Source organism: Labrus mixtus, chromosome 5 (genome assembly GCF_963584025.1).
Source record: "Labrus mixtus chromosome 5, fLabMix1.1, whole genome shotgun sequence".
NCBI lineage: Eukaryota > Metazoa > Chordata > Actinopteri > Labriformes > Labridae > Labrus > Labrus mixtus.
This window is the reverse complement of record NC_083616.1, coordinates 25226460-25252839: the sequence shown is the minus strand read 5'-3', so window position 1 is coordinate 25252839 and position 26380 is coordinate 25226460. Positions and strand designations below refer to the sequence as shown.

Here is a 26380-nt window from a genome sequence, read left to right as displayed (position 1 = left end):
CTCAGTGTCTCATTCAGGCCGTATAAAGATCAACCCTCTTCTGTCTTACAGTATCTCAACACAACAGCCTCAGCACAATTCACACCCAGGTGCTGTGCTGGGAAGAAAAAACCTTCTGTCTCCTCAAGTATCATCCCCACATGATGCATGCTATCTGCACAACATGGTCAGGCTAATTATGAGCAGTTGTTTAATTAAAATGTATAAATGCCCCAGGAACAAAAATATCTCAGATTGATGTAGTTACATGTGTATCTGTTATATTCAATTACAAAAGGCAGGAAGTATACACACAAAAAAGTTTATTTGGATTGAAAAAAAGAAAAAAAGATATTCAAATAGCATTATCGAGCGTACACTAGCAGATCAAAGAAATGGTCGAATGAGCAAAAAAATACAAAAAATAATTTTCTTCACCTCAGACGTCATTTGCTATTTACTTCTTCTTCTTTTTTTTTTTTTTTTACATTTTGAGCACCCTGCCATCAGGTAGTAAACACGAATATGACAAATTTAAAATAGAGATATGCATGAACAACGTAAACTAATTAGTTATGACGCATAGCCTGTTTCATTTTACACTTGGACAACAGTTCATGAAAGAGCTATGAAAAAACAATTATATTAGATATAAATGACAAGACAGGTTAAAGCAATACAGTGAAAAATTACAGGCTCTCTTACTCACAACATTAACAGTCTGCACCTTTATTACGTCTGCTGTTTAGATACTGGCTTAATTATTTATCCGTGCTCATAATTAGATCACCTCCCTGGTTTGGACACATCATTTCTTCAGTTTTCAATGTCTAACAGATGATAGTGGTCATTAAACAAATGTTAGAAAAGTGCACAACATAAACTCCGGGAGTAAGCACAGTCTGTTGAGTCATCAGGAAGAATTTAAAAAATGAGAATAAAGCTACAGAGACAGGATTAAAAAAAAGAGCCAAATAATCAGACAAGAGATGTGTGTTTTGAAGGTGTTTTTTTTTCAGTGTGTGAGCAGGTAGAAGTCGTGTGTGTGTGTGTGTGTTTGTGCCTGCGTGTGTGTGTGTGCTTGTCCTGGCTGCTCATGTTATGACATTGGGGCCGCGGCGTCCCGTCCTCTCGTGGATGTTGGAGATCTTCAGGGCGATGGCGATGAGAGGACCCAGCACCACCTGCGGAGAGAATCACATGACATTCAACACTGACTGGAATCATTCGGGAGGGACACTTTGGAGATTTTCTATTTTCTCATGTTCGAGCTCTGAATAACTGTATAAATCCCTCTTGTTCAATAAGAAAATCTTAAATAAAACTTTACATTTTGTGACCCTGTAGACGTCACCTCAAGCTCAGCCCAACTGGCTCTCAGTAAAGATTTGATATTACGTGTGTTATAGTGATTAAGTTGGCAGAACACTGCATGTCAATATATTTATTTTGGATGACATAAAAGCAGCAGAATTTGACATGTGGGATGATGGACACACAAACAGAAATCTCTCTTTCACTCACTCTTACACACTAATGCATACACAGATGGATAATCTAGCAGATACACCATTGCACTCGGTCTGTACCTGTGTCTCTCTGTTGTGTCTCTCCGGGTCTCTCTCGAAGCTCTCAGCATAAATACGGATGGTGGATCCCATCCCTCCTCCGCTCCCGCTCATCCGAAACACCAGGCGCGATGCATCATTAAAGACAATCCTTAAACCCTGCAAACATATAACAATGTTTGTCTTATTTACTCAGTAACAAATGCCCACAAGAAACCAGAAACAAAAAAGAAACCCTCAATTCTCCCAATTACAGTGACAAGTGACAAGGGCTAGCAATAGCTATAAACTTTATGTGCAAGACTTCACATTAACGCTCGGTATAGAAGCAGAAGTTAAACTGCATCATCAGCATGCAGCATAGAAGCAGCATTATGAAAATGAATTCATAATCAAATTCAAACACACAAAAATCAGCAAGCACCAACATATTTAGTTTGTGATTCAGGGACATCAGACAAAGTCTATTTAAGTCTGATCATCAGTTATCTAAATCAGTGGTTCCAAACTTTAGTCTCCACCCTTACTTTTACCTACACCCTCCCATGACCCACACAAATAAATGTGGTACATTGCTGTCAAATATAAACAAACATTTTGTAGACCTTCACACTTGTTCTTATCAATCAATTAAACAATCTTCGTAGCACTGCATACTGAAACTTCAACATATGAATAACAGTGACACCTTTGAATGATGAGATCACACGATGTAGATGCATATAGAATAGAATCATATAGAATAGAACAAAGTAGATGTTTATTGCCATTTGAACAGGTACAGGACAGTACTGGGTTTAATATGTGTTGGTCATAGAGTCCGATTTGTAAAGTAATAAAGCATCACAAGCTCCTATAGCAAAAATAATATATATATTTATTTTTATTTTATTTTTTTTCAATCATAAAAATTGAAAATATTAAACAAAAGAAAATATTCATTGAGTCAGTAAAGATAATTATTTCATAAGCAGTAACTGTATATATCCACTAGATGTCACTCTTGTTGTGTATTTTGAAGGAACTGGTTCAGATAGGTTTAAATTACAATATTTATTTGAGAAGCACTTTTTAAACACTTAAAAAAATAGTAGTAGTAGATACATGAAAGATATGAGGCCTATAATTAATCATTGTATAATAAAGTACTACTACTGACTGCACTATTTTAATTTGATCATGTAGTGTTCCAGTTTCTCAAACGGATTGGACAAAGAGGTGTTTTCACTGTTTCCTTAATATTCTGACAATGGAGAACGATTTTGCACCAAAGCAGATTAAAACACCACAATTGAAAAGCCTCGATTGTCACTTTTTAAACTTCACCTCAGCAGTTTTGGGAACAAAAACAGGATATTGTTGCATTTGGGTAACAAACCATAACTGTTGCTGGCTGACGTGTAAGGAAGATAAGACGGTTTAACAAATGGATGTGCGATGACTCTTATCTGTCCTAAATTCCTCAGAGCCTCTTCCCCTATCCCATTAGAGCAAAAGTCAAGCTCAGAGGGAAAGGAAGACATATCTTCTGTGAAAAACAAGTGAACAAGAAAAATGTCCAAATGGTTTAGTCACTTTTACAGTACGGTCTGGCATTCATATCACTGCTGGCCTTAGCTACCATGATGACTAATGTAAACAAATGCTGTGTTCCTTTAAGTAGAGTGGCCTAAAGAATAGTTTTATCAACTATTATATAAGCAAAAGGTTAAGTTAGTTCACTCCCCCAGTACAACAAAACCCCATCTTAGGCATGATGATGCTAACCTCTTCAAACTGTGACTCAGCTTTAACACTTATAGACTGTAAAAGTAAAGACTGCATGGCCTGCTCCTCTTCCTCCTAACTTGACTTTGGCTCCAGAGTTTAACATGTCAGAGTCCGTGTGAGGAGAGACAGTGATAATAAGACATGTCCGTCCGCCTGTCTGTCTCTCTTTAATATGAGTGTCTCAGCTCATCTCTAACAATAGAGTTACGAGAGGGCTGACTAATGCCTGCTAAAAACAACGTGTGCTACAAAGCTAAGAGGCCCTGAGTGGAGCGCATACCTTACCAGCCACAGTGTGTTTGTCTCTGTCTGACTTATCAATGAATAAACTGGAGTATAAAACCTTTAGTAAACAGAAGAGGGTACTTGCTGGAGGGTACAGCTGGAAAGGAATAGCCTACAGGGCTAGCCAAAACTGAGATATCAAACGTGTACAGTCTCTTTACAAGGTAAATTTATTAGTGGGCTAATTAGCTTGTTAATGAGCTTAGTTAAACCAACTAGATATGTAAAATAAAGACAACATATCTATCAAATCCTCTGTCTGTGTATTTAATTTACTAAATATTTTGACTTCTGCACTGCTGCCTCCAAAAGCTAGCTATAGCTATCAGTATATTGTAGCTAACTCCTCAGCTAGCCAGTCTTTGCTAACTTGGCTTGCTAAAAATGAGAGATGAATTCAGATAATTCTCTAAAAACAGATCATTTTACATACAAATGGACAGAAATCTTTGTCATTTTATAAATTATACTTGAATTATGCTCGTAGTTACGATGAGGAAAAAACCTGGGTTGTGTCCAAAACCCACAACTAGGCCTACTCACTATAGGACAGGTTAAAGGCATTATGCTCTTTTGTTGTGCTGTCCATCTTGTGAGTTAGGCCTATAACTATTTTACACTATATATAGGCTATAGGGGAATCATTGTATCCCACACTGTGAAAAGAATTGTACAATGTGGTCTCAAACCAAGCGATATCATACCATCAAGTAAAAGGATTTTTGGCCAGGTAATGTTATTTTGTCCGAGTGATGTTGATAGGCACAATACCGAAGTCTGTAGGCTATACATGTTTCATTATTTTACAAAAAAAAAGTATTTTATATGCATTCTTTAAATGTTATCAAATTTGTGAAAATACAACCAGTATAATATTAGTTATCACTGAAATGAAGGTCTTTATTTATGATTGAGCTGGCTTTAAGCTGCATGTTTTAAGTGTGTGACAGTGATGGCATGAATATCAGCTCTTGTTGTCCGACCTTTTTTATTATACAAATGAACTCATTATATAGCATAGTCCTTTACAGAAAAATTCCTCAGTAAGGAGTCAGGAGTAGTGAATGTGACCTCAAACACGGCTCTTGACTAATGTCTTGCTAAAATAGCCAAGCAAAAAGAGCCGCTGAGCTTAACGTAATCTCAGCTAGGCTACTTCCTCCATGTTTTTTTAAATAGAGAACATTTTCATTTCTAGCAAATTGATTTGAAAATAATTATTACTAGAATACCCAAAGAGGTCCAAAAGCTCCAGCAACATCTGTAGTTTGAAGAGCAAGTTGATTTGCTTTATTGGTCTAATAAAGTCAATGACTTTTTGACCAACTTTTTGACCTATTCAAGCCTTTCACTCTCCATTTACCTTAGTAGCTGGTGAAGATGTGCTAGAAAACCATAATTAGCAAATCCAAAGAAACAGCAAAACAGATTATTTTGATATAAATAAGTCACAGACTGTAAATAATAAATACATGTTTTTTTTTTTTTACCGGTGTTACCCAAAAATAGAGCTGTATCAGCTTTAAGGTATTACTGTATGCTATGGCAATGACTTCCATCTATCCGGTATCTTCCTCTCTGAGATATGTGAACAATGCAGAATGAATTCGGTAGACAACTGTAGACGACTACAAAAGGCTGCCATGCCACTGCTGCGTAAATCCCCCCTGCCTTGCCCTGTGTGTCAGTGTCTATGTGCCCACTTTTCCCCCTTCAAACACACTTGCAGTGAAGGGACGGCCAGTGAGACGACAGCTGATATAATTCTGTCCTGGGAGGAATGTGTGCTGTAATAACACACACTGGGGCAACTGGGATGCTGAGGATTTTCCAGTGAGGTTAAATCACATTGTAGGGTGACTGACTACTATCTGTGGAGCGGCTGTAACCATGGCATTATGCTGGAGAAATTCACAGAGAGACATTTGTTTCTGTGAAGGTAGCTCCATAAGGTGAAGCTGCAGACACATTGTAGCCAAAACCTTTGCCCGGGTCACAAGTATGACGACATGAAGGCCAAGGTAGTGCATGTGTTCACACTTCTGAACAGGGACAACTGGACCTACTGTACAGACAACAGACGCACGATAAAGCACAGAGTGTGTGTGTATGTGGTATTAAGTTGGGGCGATGGCTAAGAGGTGTTGACGCCAAGAATGAGTTTCCACACACTTCTGGAAAGAACCGAAGGAGTCAGCTGGGTAAACTCCAGGGAGATCAAGAGAGAGGAAATGAGGGAGGGAGGGAGGGAGGGAGGGAGGGAGGGAGAGGACAGGGAGGGTAAACTGACCCACAGAGTTATCAATGTGTTTAAGGAAGTGTGCTGTTTGTCTTATGTGTGTATGCATATGTTTATGGTTTGAAATAGAAGATAGACTGTCATGTCCAAACATGGAACCTCTCTAGAGGGACAACACTGAAGCGTAGTGGGTGGTCCAGATTACAGCAGGCTGATGAGTGACTGCATGTGTACGAAAGAGAGAATGGAGGTGTTAGCATGTGTGAATGTGTAAGATGTCTTTGTGCATGACAACCCCATGTCTGACCCCATGACAACCTCAGGGACCTGAGGTGAACCACGCTTTCTAAACCACTTCCTTTGGCTACAGCGTATAACATCTGAAAACAAACAGTACCTGGGCAGTGCTCAGGAAGTGAACTGGCACCTCTCCAGCTACCAGACCGATTTCCAGATTTGATTCGCACCAAACCGGCAACACTCCGGTTCCCAACCCAAATCCCTGCAGAGTGAGCTACTGCCGCTGCCACTGCATGCTACCTGATGCAATTGAAAATTTCGCCCCCATTTATTGTGTATTCCAAGCAGATTCTTCGATTTGCAAAGGGCTCTGGTATACATAGCGACATGGGCCAGGCTGGCAGCACAATGTTTTAACAGATTTCATCCCCATTAGGTCATAATCATAATGGTGGTATATTGTGAGGTAAATACACCTACTGGAGTGCTGATTTGATTGAAAATCCCACTCATCAATTAAAGACAACAATTGACCTTGGGAGGTGGTCAGCGTGACTCTAGGTGAATTGGTTGTGTGTCTGTGCTTCTCAATGATCAACTTTATTGTAGGCTGAAAACTCAACTGTTCCATCGGCTAGCAGGCTGAACAAATTATTAGTCAAACTCATCAGGGCGGACACATATAACTAGAGCTACACAGCTGCACAGAACCTGCACGTTGTGCACTTTGCTGAACGTAATTGAAATCATCGCACAAGAAGACAGTTATAGCCTTTTTTTTACCTCTGGGAGATCCCCCAAAACAGACTGCGTCTTACATATGGTTCGCCGTCTCTTCCGGATTTTACCGTCTATCAGAGCCAGAGCCATTCCATCAGTGATCTGTACAACCACAGCAGTAACAACCCATGCTTGCACTCCCTCTGTTAGCCTTCACAGACCTGGTTTCGAGCTACAGATCCGTCCACGGGGTCGATGTACTCGAAGTTGTCGGCCCTCTCCACGCTGTATACGTGGTCTCCTACAGCAAACTTCTGGTTGGTGAATGCTTTATCTGACATTACTCCCTCCAGATCCCTCATCAGGTAAAAGGATGCTCGTGGGTCCAGGCCTTCATAGTCAAATCTGAAAACCAGTAACACAGTAATGCTCAGTCTTAACTTAAAAACCCTCCCTATGCACACTTACATACTACGGCACGATGTTGCGTTTTGACTTATTTTCCCTCTTCTGAATTAGGAATATTTCTATCCTTCTTTATTCAAGTTGGTTTAAAGTCTTAGCCCACAGAAATGAAACAGCTGGTGCGCTAAGACCCTAAACTGCTGGAGACAAGATTTTGATTGATGGATTTTCCACAAATGATGGCAGATGTTTTAGCTTTGAGGACTTCTTTGGGTTCAGGTCCTTGGCATGTCCTGTGTGTCCTCTCCATCTACAAACTGTGGGAAATCTGCATCAGATTAGAAAAGCTCTCTATGGGAATATGAAAAGCTGCACCAACTGTCAGTGGGAACATTGACTGCAGTAACTATCTCTGCCTATCACAGGGGAGAGGTTAAAATAAGAACAAGTGACGACCACTGAGGAGGACTGGAAAAGAAATGGACAAAGGCGAAAGCCTGAGAGACATATCTGGCTCCGGTGGGGGTCTAAGGGATTGAGACTTCTGGGAAAACGGAATCATCATGTCAATCTCAGCAGGACATTTTAGGTTTAAACAAATTCAAAATACATTAAATATAATGGTTTAAACAACAAGAGTGGCTCTCGTGGTCACTTAAACTACTACTCACCATCACAGCCCCGCAAGAAGAGAAAAATAATTAACCTATTACCTGCAGAAATAGTTACGTCCAAACTTGACCCAGTGTTCTCTGACGATCTGCTCCACACCCTGTTTCCTGGCGGCCATGATGGACAACCACACCAACACAGACCACAACCCGTCCTTCTCACGGATGTGGTCCGAACCTGGAGGAGAAAGAAATCAACAAAAATAATCTTCTCATACTTGGTTACAGTTATGCACTTAATATGAGGTTATATAAAATCAAAACACAACTCTGGTATGTCTGTAGTTAACCTTTGGTGTCATGTAAAACATTGACATGACGTTTTTAGACGGTAGGAGGAAGTGATTGGCAGTCATTGGCTAACTTTGAAACCAAAGATTGGAAACAAAGGAAGACAACAGGCCTTATCCAAGACCTATATAACCTGAATACAGACTATATTTAGTTAGCTTTAAAGGCGCTGGTTAGGACGTAGCCAAATAGCTGTTTCCACTCGTAAGGCCTCTCTAAGCTAATCATCTCCTGACTCTAACTTCTTCATTTACAGACAGACATGAGAGAGAGGTACCCATCTAGCAGAGGATTCTGAAAGCTAATATTTTAGTTCTTCTGGCAGAGCCTTCATGTCGCCCTCCAATTCAGAAAGATTTCCAGCCTGGTTCAGGGATCAAACTGTCTGCCGCTCAGAACTAGTTCATTTCAAATGTTTGACATTACAGTAACGAAAGTCCAACATGACTTCAAGCATGTTTCAGAAGCCAAAGTGTTAGCCTCTTAATCACGTCGTTCCATGCCAAATGTCCTTGTATTAAGTTGAATTTGAAGCCTTATGAATTCAATGTTGGTAGTAGCTAACTAGCGTAGCAACCTACCTTTGATTTATTTTTCAAATCTGCCTCACCCTTCCCGCCTTGTGAATTTACTTTTTTTTAGGAAATGTTAGCATTAAATTTAGAGGCAGAGAACTCCGTAAAAGCCCACTTATTCAATCTCTACTTGATAACTTGATCATACTGTATGTTCTGTGTGTTCATCAAAAGGTCAGGGTGAGTGCTTCGGCTTGGAGATGGACCAAACATACCCACACAAATAACGTTAGCAGCTCTCCACACAAACACATACACACAAGCAGAGGAGTGGCTCACACCCTTGAACATGTTCCTTCACTGGGGAGCAATCAGTCTGTTCCTGAAAACAGCTGCTCGGTAAAGGTATCTGTTAAGGGGACACTGACATTTTAATAAGCCTGATTATGTCGAGATGTTTCCATCGCAGAGCTTGTTGGCACAGAAAATGGATTCAACTGTTTCCTAGCAGTTTAAGTTACTTGTTGTCTTTTTAATAAGAAAAAACATCATGTTTATGTCTATTTTATAGCATTTGCATATTGTTTTGCTTTTTTTTATCTTTTCACCAAAAACTGAAAACGAGAATTTTGCTTCCTTGATCAGAGTTGGACTCCTGCAGAGTGCAGCTTTTAGGAAACTGACCGTTTAATCATAATTTAATCCATGTCTCTCTGCGACACAGAAACACAGAGAGAAAGGAATCACTCATTGAAATGTTCAATATGTCATAGTTACATCATCTCTTTTTAGATCAACTCTGTGAGTCGAAACTGTAAAAAAAAAAGTCTCCAGAAAGCGCATTAAAAGTTTGAGTTAGTGCTCTAGATATCCCAGCGTTTTTGGGGCAGACTAGTTTTAATAGATTCATAGATTATACCCCAGATTGTTGGGGATTAAATACACCACTAAACACACTGATGAATCTAGATATTTAAATGATATAAAATTGTATTTTGTGTGCAAATGTTTTAAAGCTCTGACGCTAGTTTTATCCCTTTGCGAACCAAGTGGACTATAATGTAATAACAGTAATGAAACCTAGGAAAAATGTGAACAGCAATGTTTGACAGTTTGTGCTGTGTGTGTTTCTGAGAGTTAGTGAAGAGCGGGAGTGGTGTGCAGCTCGGTTGATTTACTACTCTGGGCTCTCTCAGAACTTTTGGCCTTACATGGGTAGACAACGAGTAAGCTCCCATACTTCTCTGCGCTATCTGCATCTTTGCTCCTTCCATTTCTCTCCTCCTCGTCAATACTTCTCATATTTAGACTCTCTGTCTACAAGTTTCTCCATGTTCACAGCCTCTAACATCTCTTCTTCTCACTTGGAGCTTTTTCTGTTCCCTCTGTTTTAATAGTTAGACATAATCTCCGATCAAAATCTTTAGTCAGAAATAGATTTAAAAGAAGCGATTTAAGAAGTTCAGAATTGTAAAAAGGTTAAATAATAGAAATAACAGTGTGGAAAAGCAGATAAAGGAAGGGCAAGAGCAAATGTGTGAGTATTATTTGTGCACACGCATTGTTTACATTTTCTGACCATGTATGTGTATGTCTCTGTGTGTGTCTGGCTGCATTCATAGAAAAAAAATTGACACTGGAGGCATGCGTGCATGTTGCAGCGTTTCAGGGAGCCCCGTCTCCTTTTATAGCAGAAGAATGGGGATTATTTACACATGCAGTCAGGGTCACAGCTCTCGCATCTATTACACATCTTTGACTTGCAGCTACAGGCAGTCAGGATGCTCTGCTTACAAATGTGGACCTGGAACACACAACTAAGAGAGGGAAATAGAGCTATTATTATGTTACTTTTGGGGCTTCAGTCATCATTCCTGTCGGTCATTTTAACATTTAAAACTGTGTGTTTAATGCAGACAACTCCTTAATTATCTTTAAAGACAGACAGAACTGATCCAATCCTGGTATCGGATATCGGTCCAACACTGACTCAAATAGCTACATCAGCTATCATGATGACAATGGGCCGATCAAAAGGCCCCTCCATGAGGCAGATCTATTTAATTCAGTTCTGTGCTAATCTGTGTAAATAGATAGCACACGCATACTATGTCACTGTCATTAATGCACTGGTAGGCCTGCACATTTTGTCAGTCGGAGCCAACATAGCATGGAGGAAGCTAACAACAAAGCCTGAGCAGATTTGATGTACCGAATGCTTGTTACGCCAACAACTTTCAAGACTACTTTGCAATTTCTGCAAAACGTATGTTTCGAGCGGTGGTGGTAGACAAATTCAACCAAACAAAGATAAGATAAGATTTGGTATCTGATCATTACTCGGTATGAGCACATACCCATAGCCTAGGTATTGGAGAGTGTTGGAATTTTAAAAAAATGTTTCAAAAAGTTGCATCGAAGCAACACTTATGTACTGTTTCGGCCATTTCCCTGAAGAATATTATTGTTTTAAAGCCACCAATGCAGCGCAAATATAGAATTGGTGTAAACAAAGCAAAATGTGAATGTGTTGGTCTGATTGAACTGAAGTGATATCCCAGTGTTCCCACATCTCTGATAATTTACTTGATAAGTTTGGTGTTAACATAACCCCGTACTGATAATGTCCAACGCTATAAAATAACACCCAAGTGGCAATAAACTTCAATTCTCCTTTGATTTTAGAGGAAGGGTGACTGGACGGACTTCAACAAGTCCCTGGTGCATATTCACAGTTAGCAGCTGCTAGTGGAGAGCTTTGTTTGCAGACACCTCGACAACAGATGCTGCAGAGGGAGGGGATTTCTCGAACACCCGCACACTCACATTTTCCGAACAAGTCAAGTGATTAAAATCATTGACCTTCTCTTTTAGCGTTTCCTGCACTACATCTGTTTGAATCATCTCTACTGATTTGTGTTGAGCATTAAAACAACATAGCAGGAGTCTTTTGTTGAGTAAGTATGTTTTAAGTGGGCTGGAGAATAATGGGTTGTACCTGTTCCAAAGCTTTCCTCCCCGCAGAGAGAACAACGCCCGGAATCCATCAGGTTCCCAAAGTACCTCCAGCCTGTCGGAGTCTCATAGAGCGCCAGTTTCATGGCTTTGGCTACCCTGCACACATGGAAAGAAAGAGAGAAACAAACACTTAATGCATTCAAACAAACAATGAATTCATCTCCGTCTCATATCCAAGCCCATTAGTTCCCAGTTCTGATACAGGGATACGATTACAAAGAATCCCCTGACCTTTGAAATGAAGCAAACCAAATGCTGTATGACAAGTGTAATCTGGTCAAGGCAGAGGCAGAGAGAATTAAGTGAGTTAACCTTTTCTCACAAGTAGTTTTGAAACTGAGCTTTGTACGAAACGAAGCACAAATGTACATCAATTCAAAACACTATCATGTAAAGACACACCTCAGCAAAAACAAACAAACAAGTCGGATGTGGTGATCTGGATGTCCGGCCATAAAATAACCGACAGATTAAAATAAGTTAGCAACTATTATTTAACACATTTGAGCATCTTGTAGCTAAAGCAACAGATATTTTTCCTATGGTGTTGGTCGAGGCCGTGACAAAGATATAAGGAGAGTAAATATCATAGGATGTTAAAAATAACTTAAAATAGAATTTAAAAAAAATCAATAAAAGATGTTGTATTTCCCAAAAGTGTTTTATTCCATGCAGTTAGTGTGGAAAAAACATTGAAAAACACTATTGCGCACTGTCTAATTAGTTGTGGTATTATCATGAAATAACCATTGTTTTATCATAATTGAAGAGAGGTGGTTATATTTAACTATCATCCCATAGATGCCCATGCATTCAGTTTACATTATACTTATAATGTATTTTAGAATTTCATACAAGGTGACAAAAATACAGTCAAAGAGATTGGAACCATGGCATGTCTACTTGTGAGCTATGGGGACAGTTTGAAACAAAAATGTCTGTTCAGTGTACTCAGTGTCCTTCCCATTCCCCACAGATCCCTCCTCAGCCACATCATCACCACCTCCTCAGCAACAACAGCAAGATGTAAACACAGTTCCTAGAGCTAAGTTGCAGGGAGAAATATTCAAAGCAACCCAAAGATGTCTGGCTCACTAAGAGAAACACAAGTACAAATCTTAGTTACTTGTGCTGTGGGAATTCCCGGCACAATATGTGTGGTTGTGGGTGGGTTTTTTAAAGTGGTGGTGCATGTCCACACACTCATCATGCACATAAATAAACCCCAAAGTGCCCGACACAGTTGTTTACAAGAGGATGGGATAAATTGCCAAATAAGACTAACCGGCTTCACTCCCCTCTGGGGAAGCGAGAGCTGGAACGGAAAGCCCTGGCATTCCTAAAAGAAATCAGAAACTCTGGCCGTCTGATGAGCTTCTGACGTTTTAAACGGCACGTCCACGGCCAACGTAAGCACTGAAACTGACCCTAGCATGTGCTCGGCTGCAAACAGTGGTGCAAAGTGTAGGGACAGAACAGGGTGAGAGTAAAGATGCTGGTGTTTTCTCAAGTTCACTGATTGCAGCAGCTATGCTGGAAAAAAAAAGCATCAAAAGTTGGACAGAAAAAACAACAGAAATACCCAAACATGGGAAACGAGCATAAATCAACAAACAAACAAACACAGCTTAGTCTTCTCAACCAAAACTGTTATCTGGTTTTATATCCAACAACAGAAGTTTTTTTTAGCAGTGGAAGTAATTCCATGTAATCATGAATGCAAACATGCATATTTGCACAGACACATGCTTTCAACAGGCTTTGCTAAAAAAAAAAAAAAAAAAAGCAGACAGGTGAGTATTGGCCTCGTCCACCCTTGACACCTTAAAACCTCTTCATTCTTTAAAGGCCAAAATGAAAAGAAAGTGTTCCTCTACATTGTACTGCTTAAAAAGAACGAATTAAAGCAAATGAAATGAAATGTATCAACAGATAAACTACTATTGGGAGAGGCATTAAAATTCATTCAACTACACTTTTTTATTTGGTCTTTTTTTTACCTGCATAGATGTTGGGTGCATTTCTTTTGGAAAGAGGACATTGCGGCAAGAGATGAGGCTTATAGACCTTATGAAAGACCTGTCCTAACAGTAAAATGATATACAATCGAATAGAGGCAGTAAAGCTCTGACATTTAACAGCCCTGACACTTTAGGGGGACTGCACAGATTTCATCACTGGACTCAGATTTCTACCTTCTGCATCCTCCCTCTCTGTCACTCAAAGTTCAGGATTACAAACCTACACTCAAACTTATGCACACATCCACATTATCACTTTAGAGTCACTAAACACACATCTCCTTTTGTATTCTTTGTATCTTTGTACATCTCTGTTAAGCATGAGTGACTACTGAGTTATAATGTGAGGGGTCAGGTCTCCGCATGAAGTCTGGAGTGAAATATTGCCAGCTTTTGGCCTTGGCTTGATATTTGACCAAACATAGCATCCAGTGATCGCTCGCCTCACCTCCCCCCTCTGAAGAGAGCTCAGCCTGGACTTTAAAGCTTTACACTGGCATTCACACAAAAAGCGCAGCATGCTAGAGCTTAACTTGGGTTTGAAATGTGAGATCTTCTTGACCCGAACCAGAAACCTTCAGTGGACAAAACCTAAAAGAACCAAACTTGAAATTGAAGAAGTTTCTTTGCACTTAAAAAAGATTTCTTTAAATGGTCATAGATGTACCAGGGAATCAATTTCACATCATGCTTTCTGACATTGTTTTGAAACATTTGCTAGGCTTTATAAAGCTGTGTCAAAAACTATTTACCTAGTAATCAAATGATATCAGACGGGATAGTGTGCTCTGTCTCAATATTACACTTGGCTGCCGCGTCTGCATCCTGCTTCCTAACAAAATATGAGTTATATAACATTTGAGCCTGTCAACAGCCTAACATGGTATTTCTAGTTTTCAACACTATAAATAAACTTAACTTTGGCAATTTAACATGTCTCTACAAGTATACCAAAACGAGTCTAGTGTGGCCTTTTTTCGGGATCAGCACAGGGTTAGACGTAACCCCGGTGAACACCATAAAATCAATCCATCTGCTGCATAACAGGGAACCCCAACCTATAGGTGCATATACCTTCTGCAGTAACCTACTGTACATGTGACCTCATGGTGTCTGGTTTCAAAATGGGAAACTCAAAAATATACAAAAGACGACTATCAGTGTTTGTGATGAAGCTCTTTAGTGTATTCTCAAAAAGGTTTGGGACGTACAATATTGATACAGCAATATCTCTTCATCCTAACTCATGTGACACAGTTATTGAATCACTGGTGCTTAATATTGATTTTTTTTTTTTTAAATTTAAGTCAACCTCAACACTTATTTCCCCTTCGCCGTGCCAACACTCCCTGACTCCTCACTGTGACACTGATGATTTATATTCAACCACATAAACAGAAGTGAATTGTTCCGAAGAAGTTAACAGCGTAAAAAAAAGAAGACAACAGCAGGATAACGTTGAACAGCGGTGAAGAGAAGAAGTTTAGTAAGTAATGTATTTATCATTCATTTCATCTTTTAATGTGCAAATTATATTCTTTAGTTCATCAGATATCGTGATGTATCATTACTTTGATTATGATTATGTTGCATTTAATCAATTATCACAAAATGACTGTATCGTGATATTATCGTTATCCTTATGTGTATTATTAAGTCCATGTATTGGGTAACATGTGGTATCGTTTCGTATCGTATAGTATCGATTGATCTCCACCCCTTTTGTCAAAAAAGCAAGTTAACTAGAACATTGTGCACAAGGTGTAACATTTGAACAACTGTAGCAAAAAAACTCAAAATAGATCGCTAAGAGTAATGAATGCATGTTCGAAAGTGACGGCAGAACATTCTGTGAAAAAAAAAAAACTTGACCAAACAAACTGATGAACTGTGATGAAAAGAAACACCCAGAGTTTGAAACATGACCGGTGGTGCAGATGAAGGGTACTTTGACTCTTCTGATGGGGGTTGCAAGTCGCCCACATCGGAATCAGTCTGTTGCGTTTATGTTTCATGGTGACTTCCTCAACTTCTCATTTCCCCAAAATGGTCATGTAAAATATGATACAAATACAAAGAGACGAAAAGGCCGCGTAGATTCTTAAAAAGGGAACCCCGTGGCACATCATGTTTTAAACAGAATGCGATAAAAATGTGTCTGATTGCCTTGGTCATCCTGGAAACCAGCACAACAATCTTTAAAACAAACACACAACGTTTAAAAACAAGACCTTTGCACTTTAATTCTACTCAACAATTCAATAGGTGAACTGGGACTACATCCTGGTAACGGGGTATCAATGGATCAGTCTACATTTCTACCTACATCCTCCCATCGCGTGAACAGTGAAAGGAGAGGCAGATGTTTCCTTTTTCCATAATTGTTCCCACTTTCTCTTCCTCTGAACCCTCCCCTCCATGCCTGCATCAAAGATCAAGTACAGTATGCACACAGAGACACACTCGTATATGCATTCAACTCAGAGCTGTCACCTTCACTCTCCCCAGGAATAAAAGATTTAACACGTCAACACTGTCTGATTCCAAATCAGTTTCCTGCACAGCAAAACATCCTCTGCACATCTAAACACACATTAGGTCTCTTTTCTCTCCCTTCTGCCCTCTGGACACAAACAACTACACACAGTACATATCAGCCTGCATATACACCAGCACATTCATCAAGGTTTTTATAACACAGTTTGCTTTACTGTGCATAAACACACAGCAGGGAGTTTGCCCAGTCTAAACACTCGGCAAACTAACACACACACACACACACACACACACACACACACACACACACACACACAGACAGGCCCCTTGGCATCCTAAAAAGGTGCACACTTGATTCAGGCCCAAGCCTAACAACACACTACTAAGGACTGTAACACTTCACAGGGTTAGACAAACATTCTTAGACATTACACATCCACAGGACACAGTATTACACCATGAATTAACGTGCAGTTCGTGAAGCTAAGAGTTAAAGATTATCTTTTGGGGGGCTATTTGCTTTAATTTAGACAGGAAAGCTGAAGGCAGAAAGGAAAGGTAGGGGTAGAGAGTGGGTGGATGACATTCACCAGATAGAGCCGGGATTGGGAGTTGACCCTGAGACCAGAGCAGTGAGGAATTTAACCTCGTTCATGTGGCCTCTGCTCTACCAACTGAGCTAAACAAGCAGCACAGTGAAGCTAAGAAGCTGTTAAACTAAGTGTCCTGCAAAGTTAAAATAGTTGCAAAGTGTTTTTTATTTGTTTTAGTTTTAAAACATTTTAAATGTCATGGTTTGGTAATTTAGCCTTTAACTCGTAATCATGGAATGAACAGCATCATGACATCGAGATGAAAAGATAAACTAATCAGGACCTCGAGAAAACACACAGAAATTTGTTGTTATGGGAAACTGAATTAATAAAATATATGGTTTGCATGTCTGCTCACGGCTTCTGTAGTAATAGATACATCATTCTGTAAGGAAACTTGAATTCTCAGCAGTTTGCACAACCAAGTAAGAGTTTCCAGGAAATGGAATTTATATACTATCAGCGAAACATGGAGACCAAATGCTGAGAAAATAGACAAAGAGTAGGCTTGTGTGTGTGTGTGTGTGTGTGTGTGTGTGTGTGTATGAGATAAGGAGAGGCTAACATGGTGCCGATGTGAGCATAACTTCCAAGCAGCTGTTCAGTGTGATCATTCCGGTTCAACATCATAAGACTGAGCCTCAGGCGAGCAGGAGTTCAACACAACATGCCAGTGTCCGAGTTATGTGTGTGTGTGTGTGTGTGTGTGTGTGTGTGTGTGTGTGTGTGTGTGTGTGTGTGTTTGCGTGCGTGTAGCAATGACGACCACTTATTCTGTGATGTAACATCCCTCTTCGTATATCTGAGCGTAACTTTTCCCTTTACAACTGTGAAACCCACAGAGATCAGGTTTGGCAGTGAGGTCACTTCCTTAATATCTGCCAGTGCTAAAACATGCATATCTCACCCCCTGTAGGCTAGTGTGACTGTAAACCCATAAGAATGGATTACAAACTGTTGTGTTATATATTCTGTTTCCTGGCAGTGTTCAATGTTCATTTTAATAATGCATTAAAAAACAAGGGTGTGTAAATTAAGGTGGTGGATAACCATACTCCAGAGTTGCAGGGCTGAGGACATCACAGTCTGGCAGTCAGTAGGCCTTCTGGGACAGGAGGAACTTTTGTACAGTTTAAGGTCAACACCCTTTATAAGTTGGTTTGCACTCTAGGATTTAGTTTCTTGGAGCAACATTTCAGCTCTCATTTACAGGTATAACATGCGACTTTCAGATTAGATGTCCAGTAGATTCCGCACTTCACTAGCCTCTCAGACCAAAACAAAGCTGTCCTTCCACACACCGCTTCCCCTCCTGCCCACCCCTCCCTCAGTGTTCAGACCGATTGCATCCGTTTGTAGGACTGACCTCCATTCTGATAAATGGGTTCTTATTCTTTAATGTCTTGTTGACCAAACCGTCTCGCTTTGGTTTGGAAAGTCTGCTGGTTCTCCTTTGATTTTACTCTCGCGACAAAACTCTGTGTCCTCTGCATACGTTGTCCCCGAGTAGTCAGGGCCATCGCTCGTCACCCAAGCGGTGGTAGGGCAAACTGTCGGAGAGGGAGGGGTTCAAGCGGATAAAAAACATGTATAAAACATGTTTGAGCCTCTCTGTGAAACAAGCTGATGGAAGCGCAGTGTGAACACAGTGCTGAGAACAACAACCCCAGAGGGAGTTTGACTTCAGTCATTTTTAAATGAGTCATTAATTACCGATATACATAGGTACAAGTTAGGATATACTTGTTATCTGATATCTGCTAACATCCTGACTTATGTCACTTCAGTTGAACTACAGGCTGCGAGGGAGCAGCAGCTGTCCAGCAGGGAGTTGAAACTAGTCAAAAACACCTTAAGTGTTGTTGAAGAATACTTCTATTTCCAGTCTTACCTATCTATAGTTACTCTCTCTGGTTCCCATGTTGTATTCTATGACACATTTCCATTAAGCACTGTAATGTTGAAGCCTCAGAGGGGTGCAGCGCTGGGATCACCCCTCCTGGAAAGTGTGTTAACAGGGATGACTTTAGCCTGGATCACATCCTTTCACTCAGCACCTTCTGCTCAGCTCTTGTCTTACATAACGGACAATATTTATAGGCTCTGAGTGAATGTGTGCGTAGGGGTGTTGTGTGTGTGTGTGTGTGTGTGTGCGTGTGATCTCACAGTCTTATTCATAGTGGGTGAGTCTTTTAATCCGAGTGTCGTGTCTCTACAGGGATTGGGCTGCTGCAGGAGTTTGCGGAGAGAGGGGGGAGGTACAGTGACGAGGGATGGCAACGAAAGCGCAAGATCCACTAGGCATGCATGAGTGTGTGCGACGGTGTGTTTTTACCTGTCTATGGCGGTGCTGGTGGCCACACTCCTGGCAAAGCCCCTCACTCCCATCTGTCTGAAGTAGGGGATTGTGGAGAGGTTAGCAGCCATGATGGCCACTGAGTCTGATGGGTTCACAAAGAAGCCATTTTCTCCAAGGATCATGTAGCGGTCCTGCAAACAGCAGAAATTTGGCACATTGTGAGTTACAAATGGTAAATGGACTTGAGCTTGTATAGCGCTTTTCTCGTCTCCTGACTACCCAAAGACCTTTTACAACACAAGTCACACCTACCCATTCACACACTGATTGCAGAGGTTGCTATGTAAAGTGACCATCTGAGGTAACTAATTCCATTCATACACATTCATACGCTGCCGACGAAGCAGCGGGAGCAACTTGGAGTTAAGTGTCTTGCCCAAGGACATATCGGACATGTGGCTGCAGAAGCTGGGGATCGAACCCCCCCCCCGACATTCTAGTTGAGAGATGGCCGAACATTTTCTACACTGTGCTAGTGCAGAAAATAATCACTTTCTTAACGAATGCGTCACAAAGCAGATGCATGGAGTGCTGCATGGGTGATGTATTGTGTTTTCAAAATTGTTGAAAAGAACGTGTTCCTCTGGCGCTCTTCGGTGTGGGAATCCAGGTATGGCCAGTATGGCTGTAGCCCCGATTAATTAAAGGCTCCTAATTACAGTAACTACCCCTCTGAGTGTCAAATGCGTTTTCATCCAAAGCAGAAAATAGCCCTCAACCAATGCACAAAGCCCTTTTTACAAACACACTCTTAAAGAAGTAAAATCTTTAATTTGCAGGTCAGCCTGCCCCTCAAGTCTTTCTGAGTTGCTACTTCACACATGTCCCACACAGAGGATGGGAGGAGGGGGGGGGTCTCAGGAAGAACGATGTCATGAAGAAAGGCTGTCCTGAACACTAAGATGACAGTTTGGCCTTTTCATCAACGCTACATGGACGATGGACAAATTCTAGTATCAACAAAAGAGTGGAAAAGAACACACGAGCAAGCCGAATAAGACAGCTTCATTAAGTTCACAAAGATCTCAGGATATGAATGTCATCACCTCGCCCACTCGCTTGATTTTTTTCCTGATTACCTGCTGAGTTCACACATTGGCTCACCCCAACTTATTGCATGTTTTTTCCAAGGGCCCGGGCTGGAAAATGTCTGGATGAAGTACGGGTGAAAATGTGGCTGATCATGGCAATATATGCAGCTCACTCCCGAAAAGAATGGGAGATTTCCTGGAGTTTTGTGTAAGAGTGATTAGAGCTTTAGTGTATTCTTGGTAAAGGCTTGTAGTCGTTTCTCCACCAATCAGGTTTTGTTTTTGGTTCCATTTGTTTGTCTTCTTGTCAGAAGATTATGAAAAAACTACAGACCCACTAAACCCACTAAAGATCTGTTTCAGATCCAACTTAGGAACAAGCGTTAATGGCAGATCATGTAGATCCAGACATACTGCATTTCACAGGGAAACGGAGCCATTGGCCTTGGTGGAGGTCTTCTATCTCCTGCTGCACTTTTAGACTAAAATTAAACTCTTATCTGTTTCCAGATTTCACAGGAAATGTTGAGAGGGATTGAACTGACCCTGTGACCTAATGCAATAAACCTTAAGGTCCTAACCTGGGGGGGTCAGCGCTCTCCAAGGCACCAGGAGATAAAACAAAAAAAGGTTTCAACTTGATTACCAAGATAAGACAAAAAGGATGAAGACAAAACAAACTTATTCTCAGACTTTTTTCGTGGCAAATTGGCATTGGTGGTTGGAGAAGGTTCTAACAATTTGTTTTTCATCTAATTTAGTTGTTAGCAGTTTCTGGTAATAACATCAGCCACAGATATGTAGAAGAGTTGTATGCCAACAAACACAAATACTGCTTAGAGCTTAAAGATATTGGTCACAGTATGTCTGTGAAGATACTGATCCTATTGGGAGGGACGGAGGAAATATGACATAATTCTTTAGCTAAGTGAATTTACTTTACAAAGGGTGTGTGTGTGTGTGTGTGTGTGTGTGTGTGTGTGTGTGTGTGTGTGTGTGTGTGTGTGTGTGTGTGTGTGTGTGTGGGTGTGTAGTTGTAATGACTATTGGACGACTTTCTGGAAAAAGTGACCGTCCTTGTTGGACCAATATGGATGAATACTGGTCAGACACCATTTATTTTTCCTTGAAAACATCTTGTAAACAAAAACAATGAAACATAAATCGGTCTCTTTGTTATCTAAACGGGAGGCGTCAAAAAATCAAACAGATGTTGCCGCGATCAGTTAAATAAACGAGCAGGTTTTATCACTCAGACATTTTTATTTCTTACCCCGTCCGCATCAAACGCAGCTCCTAAGCCAAAGTCCCCTCCCTTCATGGCATCCACCAGAGAGGTGGCGTAAGTCAGATTGGGCTCCGGAGGTCGGCCCCCAAAGTCCTCCAGGGGGACGCAGTTGACTGCCGAGTTAGCGGGAGCTCCCAACTCGTCACAGAGGATCCTGCGCACGTAGGGGCCCATCACTGTCACACAGCACGAGGAGAGGCGAGTAGAGGAGGAGTAAAAACATAAACAGCATAATCTCCAGTAACATTTAACAACAGCTCAGGGGCAACAGAAGGAGCAACGATGAATCGTCTCACCGCCGCTCATGGCATCTATGTGGATCTTGAGCTGATCTGGTCCGGAGAGAAGACTTTTAATGGCGCTGAAGTCGAAGATGTTTCGCAGCATTTGTAGATACACCTCAACCGAGTCGACAATCTCCACTAAAAAACAAAGAGAACAAATTATTTGAATTGAGGTTGTTTACTTGCATATGTTTGTGCATTACATCTTCTGTCTGAGCTGTTTTTATTTGTTTTTCTCTCGGCCTTTTAATGGTTTGTTCATGTTTATGCGATCTTTTACATTTGCATTTCTCTTCTCCTCGTCATGACATTTTTTATGTCTTGCGTGAAGCACTTTCAATTGCCTTGTTGTTGAAATGTGCTATTAATAAAATAAACATTCCCCTGTCGAAAGAAGAAAGGGAACTAGACCCCAGGCTCGATGCTCAAAAGAAAGAAACGCTGTCCAACCTCGTATATAACCGTTCTAATTCAACAGCAACAAAACAGCACACAAAAGGTTTGACCCCCCCAGTGAATGTTTTGGATGAGAAAGAACAAATGGAGTTGTGTTTTTTAAAGGCGCCCTTTAAAAAGTGTTTATTCTGGAACGTATTGTTTGAGTTTACATAATGGATTATTTATTAAAGCTTTATAGTTTAATTTTATATGTTTTAATCCATTCATAGGAAAAAGTTCATTTAACACAACATGGCAACCCATCATAACATTTATGATAACTTTAACATGTGAGTGAGAGAGTGAGTGAGTGAGAGGGTGAGTGAGTGAGAGAGTGAGAGAGAGAGTGAGTGAGAGAGTGAGTGAGTGAGTGAGTGAGAGAGTGAGTGAGAGAGAGAGAGTGAGTGATAGAGTGAGAGAGCAAGTGAGTGAGAGAGTGAGTGAGTGAGAGAGTGAGTGAGAGAGAGTGAGTGATAGAGTGAGAGAGCAAGTGAGTGAGAGAGTGAGTGAGCGAGGGAGTGAGGGAGTGAGTGAGAGAGTGAGAGAGTGAGCGAGGGAGTGAGTGAGTGAGTGAGAGAGAGTGAGTGAGTGAGTGAGCGAGTGAGTGAGAGAGTTAGTGAGTCAGAGTTAGTGAGTGAGTGAGTCATTGAGTGAGTGAGTGAGTGAGTGAGTGAGTGAGTCATTGAGTGAGTGAGTGAGTGAGCGAGTGAGCGAGTGAGTGAGTGAGTGAGTGAGTGAGTCAGTGAGTCATTGAGTGAGTGAGGGAGTGAGAGAGTGAGAGAGTGAGTGAGAGAGTGAGAGAGTGAGTGGGTGAGAGAGTGAGAGAGTGAGTGAGTGAGTGAGAGAGTGAGTGAGTGAGAGAGTGAGTGAGAGAGAGAGAGTGAGTGAGTGAGTGAGAGAGTGAGTGAGTGAGTGAGTGAGAGTGAGTAAGTGAGTGAGAGAGTGAGTGAGTGAGAGAGTGAGAGAGTGATTATTGTACCTCTGAAAGGTTTGAATTTGTTCTCCAGGTCAAATTCTTGTCTTCCCAGCCTGGACAGGTCAATGCGGAGGTCTGGGCAGATGGCGTATTCCTCGAGCGTCCGGCTGACCTGGTGGATTCTCTCCATCACTGTATCTGAAGACGGTCCTAACAAACACAAACATCGAGAGATACTTTTGTAACATTTCTGACATGACAGATGGTTGAAACCCTGCTGACTTCAATTAAGTCCTCAAAGGACGAAGAAACAAACAAGCCCTCTCTATCCGTCCTCACCTCCATTCGCCACATTGAACTTGATTCCAAAGTCTCCTCCGGGGCCTCCGGGGTTGTGACTGGCTGTGAGGATGATCCCACCAATGGCCTTGATCTTCCTGATGATGCAGGAAACAGCAGGGGTGGACAGGAGCCCATTGTGGCCGATTACCAGACGACCAATCTGCACGGCATAGATAGTGATGAGGAGCAACGTCAGCTGTACACAAATCCATGACGTTGGTTCTGGTAAAGCTTTCTGATGAGATGGTGTAGTATTGTTCTCTTCTGTTTCTGTCTTAGATGTTTCATTATGAATATGAGAAAAAAAAACTGCTGAAAAAAATGACCATCTAGGGGAAATTATGCAGAAAAAATGCTAATGTTCCCCGAGCTGGTTTTGGCCCAAGGTTTTGGAGTTTTTTTTGTTCCTTCATGAGCCCCTGAGTCTAAGTGCAAGTGAAAGCAACACTGGCCCAAAGCCTCTCATCATTCCACAGGTGACTAATTGACAGCCTGTTTTTAAAAAAAGCTAAACGATGTCCCCCAAGAGGGAGCCTAAATAACAGAGCTGCACTCTCGATTTAGAATGCGTATGCTACTTTTAAAGCGGTAATACCAACAGCATCCCATAATTCCCCTGCATATCAGCTATTCTAAATAAAAGTGTCCTCACTGGAGAAGAATTTATTCTCCTGACGTCAGTGTATCCTCCTAACATCCGGCATGTTTCACGTGTATATAAAGGACAGACGAGGAAAATGAAAAAAAAACAAAAAAAAAACCTGCTGACATGTGTAAATGTATCTGTTATTTTACTCTACGTTTGGATGGGTGGGTGGGTTATCTGCAAGTGTTGCCCCTGTCCTGACTTGATTTGCGTACGGCTAGGGCAGCATGGCCCGAGAGAGATAGAGGGGGCGAGCATACGTAGGCAGGAAAATACAGCAGGATGGATGGAAGTGCTGATAAGGCCGACATCAAGAGACATTTGGCCGGGCCAGCAGAAAGAAAAAAAAAAAAGCGGACTGATCTCCAAAACAAATTATATTCCCTTCAGATTTTCCTTTGGAGCCTATCCAAACCAATCACAAAGATCTTTGAGCAAGCGTTTCAAAATGAGCTGTGGGGATTTTCCTCCTCTCTCTCTCTCTCTCTCTCTCTCTCTCTTCATACTTTTATCTGCTGTGGACAGTAAAGAGTTCAGACACACTCTAGATGGGCCAGAAGTTTGCATGTGTAACTTTCTCTTATCATTTCTTACTCCTTATCTGAAACTTCCATGTTTCTGTCTCTATAAGGAATCACTGTAATAGCTGATGTGATGTCTGCCAGTACTTTAATGCTAAAACATAATGAACAATATATGAGATGCTTCATGTAAAAGATGCTGAATGGTAAATTGACTTGGAATTGTAAAGTGCTTTTCTAGACTTCTGTCTACTCAAAGCTGATTTGATATGGTAACAAAGATCCTAAAAATATACATTAAAGAAATATCTCTGCTGGCTTTTAATGGGTCCGCCTAATAATTCATTAGAACAAGTTACCTTATCACTGTTCCTGTAGATAGCAATTCTTCTTTTTCCCATAGCTTGTCTTATTTACCCTGCAAATCTTCTTTTTTTTCTATAACTACTGCTTTCATCCAGTAATGTTGGTTTCTTTTTCTCTATTAGATACTGTTCCTATGCTGCTCAGGGAGATGCCTCGTCGTTTTGTTGTCTTGCACAATGACAATAAAGATCTTCAACCTTGAATGAATATAAGAGTGATGTATCTCTACTTATACGCAAAGTTAAACGAACATAAAAGGAAACAAATTTTGTATACACATTTTGTATAGAAGAATATTTTTCTTATTAAACAATTAGTAATCGTCTTGTGGGACCGTTTAAATGTATCACATGACCCCTTATGGGGGTCCAGACCCCCATATTGGGAACCAGTAGGCTACAGCAAACACATATGACCATCTAAAATGAAAAAGAAGACTGCTGTTGTCATTAATTAAATGTGGCACCTTGTGTTAATGTGTTACCTTGTGTTTAAATGGCATATATTTTACAGACACATATATGTCTTTTGCATCCAAAAAGTAGACAATTAGGTTTTAATCTATTCTATTCTATACTTTTTTTTTTCTATCTCCACTTCAGAAGCAGTCAACTGACCTACGTGAAATATTTCTTGTAAGAATATCTAAGTTTATATTGTGGGTAAGATATTTCAGAAAGGTTAATCTGACGTTTGGTTTTAAGTGTGTTGATATATGAGAACAAATGCTTGACAGTGTCAGGGTGTCAGCTCTGGTGATGCCCCCCTCCCTTCTTACCCCATTCGCAGCTGCCATCTGCACGATCACCTCGGTGGCAGCTCGGCTGAAGTAGCGGCCGTCGCTGCCCACCACCATGGTGCAGCCCTGTCTGTCCCGCAGGTCGATGGAGGACAGCACGCTCTGGATGTAGTTCTGCAGGTAGTTCTTCTTCCCCTCGAACACCGCAGTCTTCCTCCGCAGCCCGTTGGTACCGGGCCTCTGGTCCTCGAAGGGGGCGGTTTGGACCGTCACCACCGGGATGGGGCTCATCTCCATCCTCCCAGAACGAACAGCCTGCAGTTAGTGTGAAAGTTTGATCCAAGTGGTTTTCTTCCTCGGGGTAAAAGTAGAGGTAAAAGCGGGGGATTGACAGCCTGGAAAGTGAGGTGACAGCAGTTCCCACCCAGACCCCGAAAAAAAGTTATCACCTCAGCAACTTCTGTTAAAGCCCAGAGATCTGCATCCTCCAACATTCAGCAAGTCCCCCCTCTGCTGCAGGACTACTCCCTCTTTTCCTAATAAGCCTCAACAACTGACTACAAGAAAACTCACACACACACAAATAGGGAGGGCCAGAATCTTCAGGCCCACAATCAGCTGAGCCTTAAGCCAGAAATA

General features: G+C 41.1%; 1 protein-coding gene across 1 annotated transcript; it reads right to left on the bottom strand.

Annotated features, from left to right (window-relative positions):
- Positions 1-285: 285 nt before the first annotated feature.
- Positions 286-26380, bottom strand: pgm5 (phosphoglucomutase 5). Its single transcript, XM_061038784.1, has 11 exons — positions 25781-26380; positions 23467-23629; positions 23191-23337; positions 21786-21911; positions 21475-21665; positions 19147-19301; positions 11682-11797; positions 7920-8055; positions 7023-7206; positions 1569-1706; positions 286-1163 (listed from the first exon to the last, which is right to left on the bottom strand). The coding sequence occupies exons 1-11, from the start codon at positions 26036-26038 to the stop codon at positions 1074-1076; spliced, it is 1704 nt and encodes a 567-aa protein (XP_060894767.1). The 5' UTR covers positions 26039-26380; the 3' UTR covers positions 286-1073.

Coding starts and splice junctions, on each gene's coding strand:
- pgm5 (XM_061038784.1), bottom strand. CDS start 26,038: ATGGAGATGAGCCCCATCCCGGTGGTGACGGTCCAAACCGCCCCCTTC. Junction 19,302..21,474: donor CTGCGTTTGATGCGGACGGG/GTAAGAAATAAA, acceptor TGCTGTTTGCAG/GACCGCTACATGATCCTTGG. Junction 1,164..1,568: donor GACACAACAGAGAGACACAG/GTACAGACCGAG, acceptor TTCTCTCCGCAG/GTGGTGCTGGGTCCTCTCAT.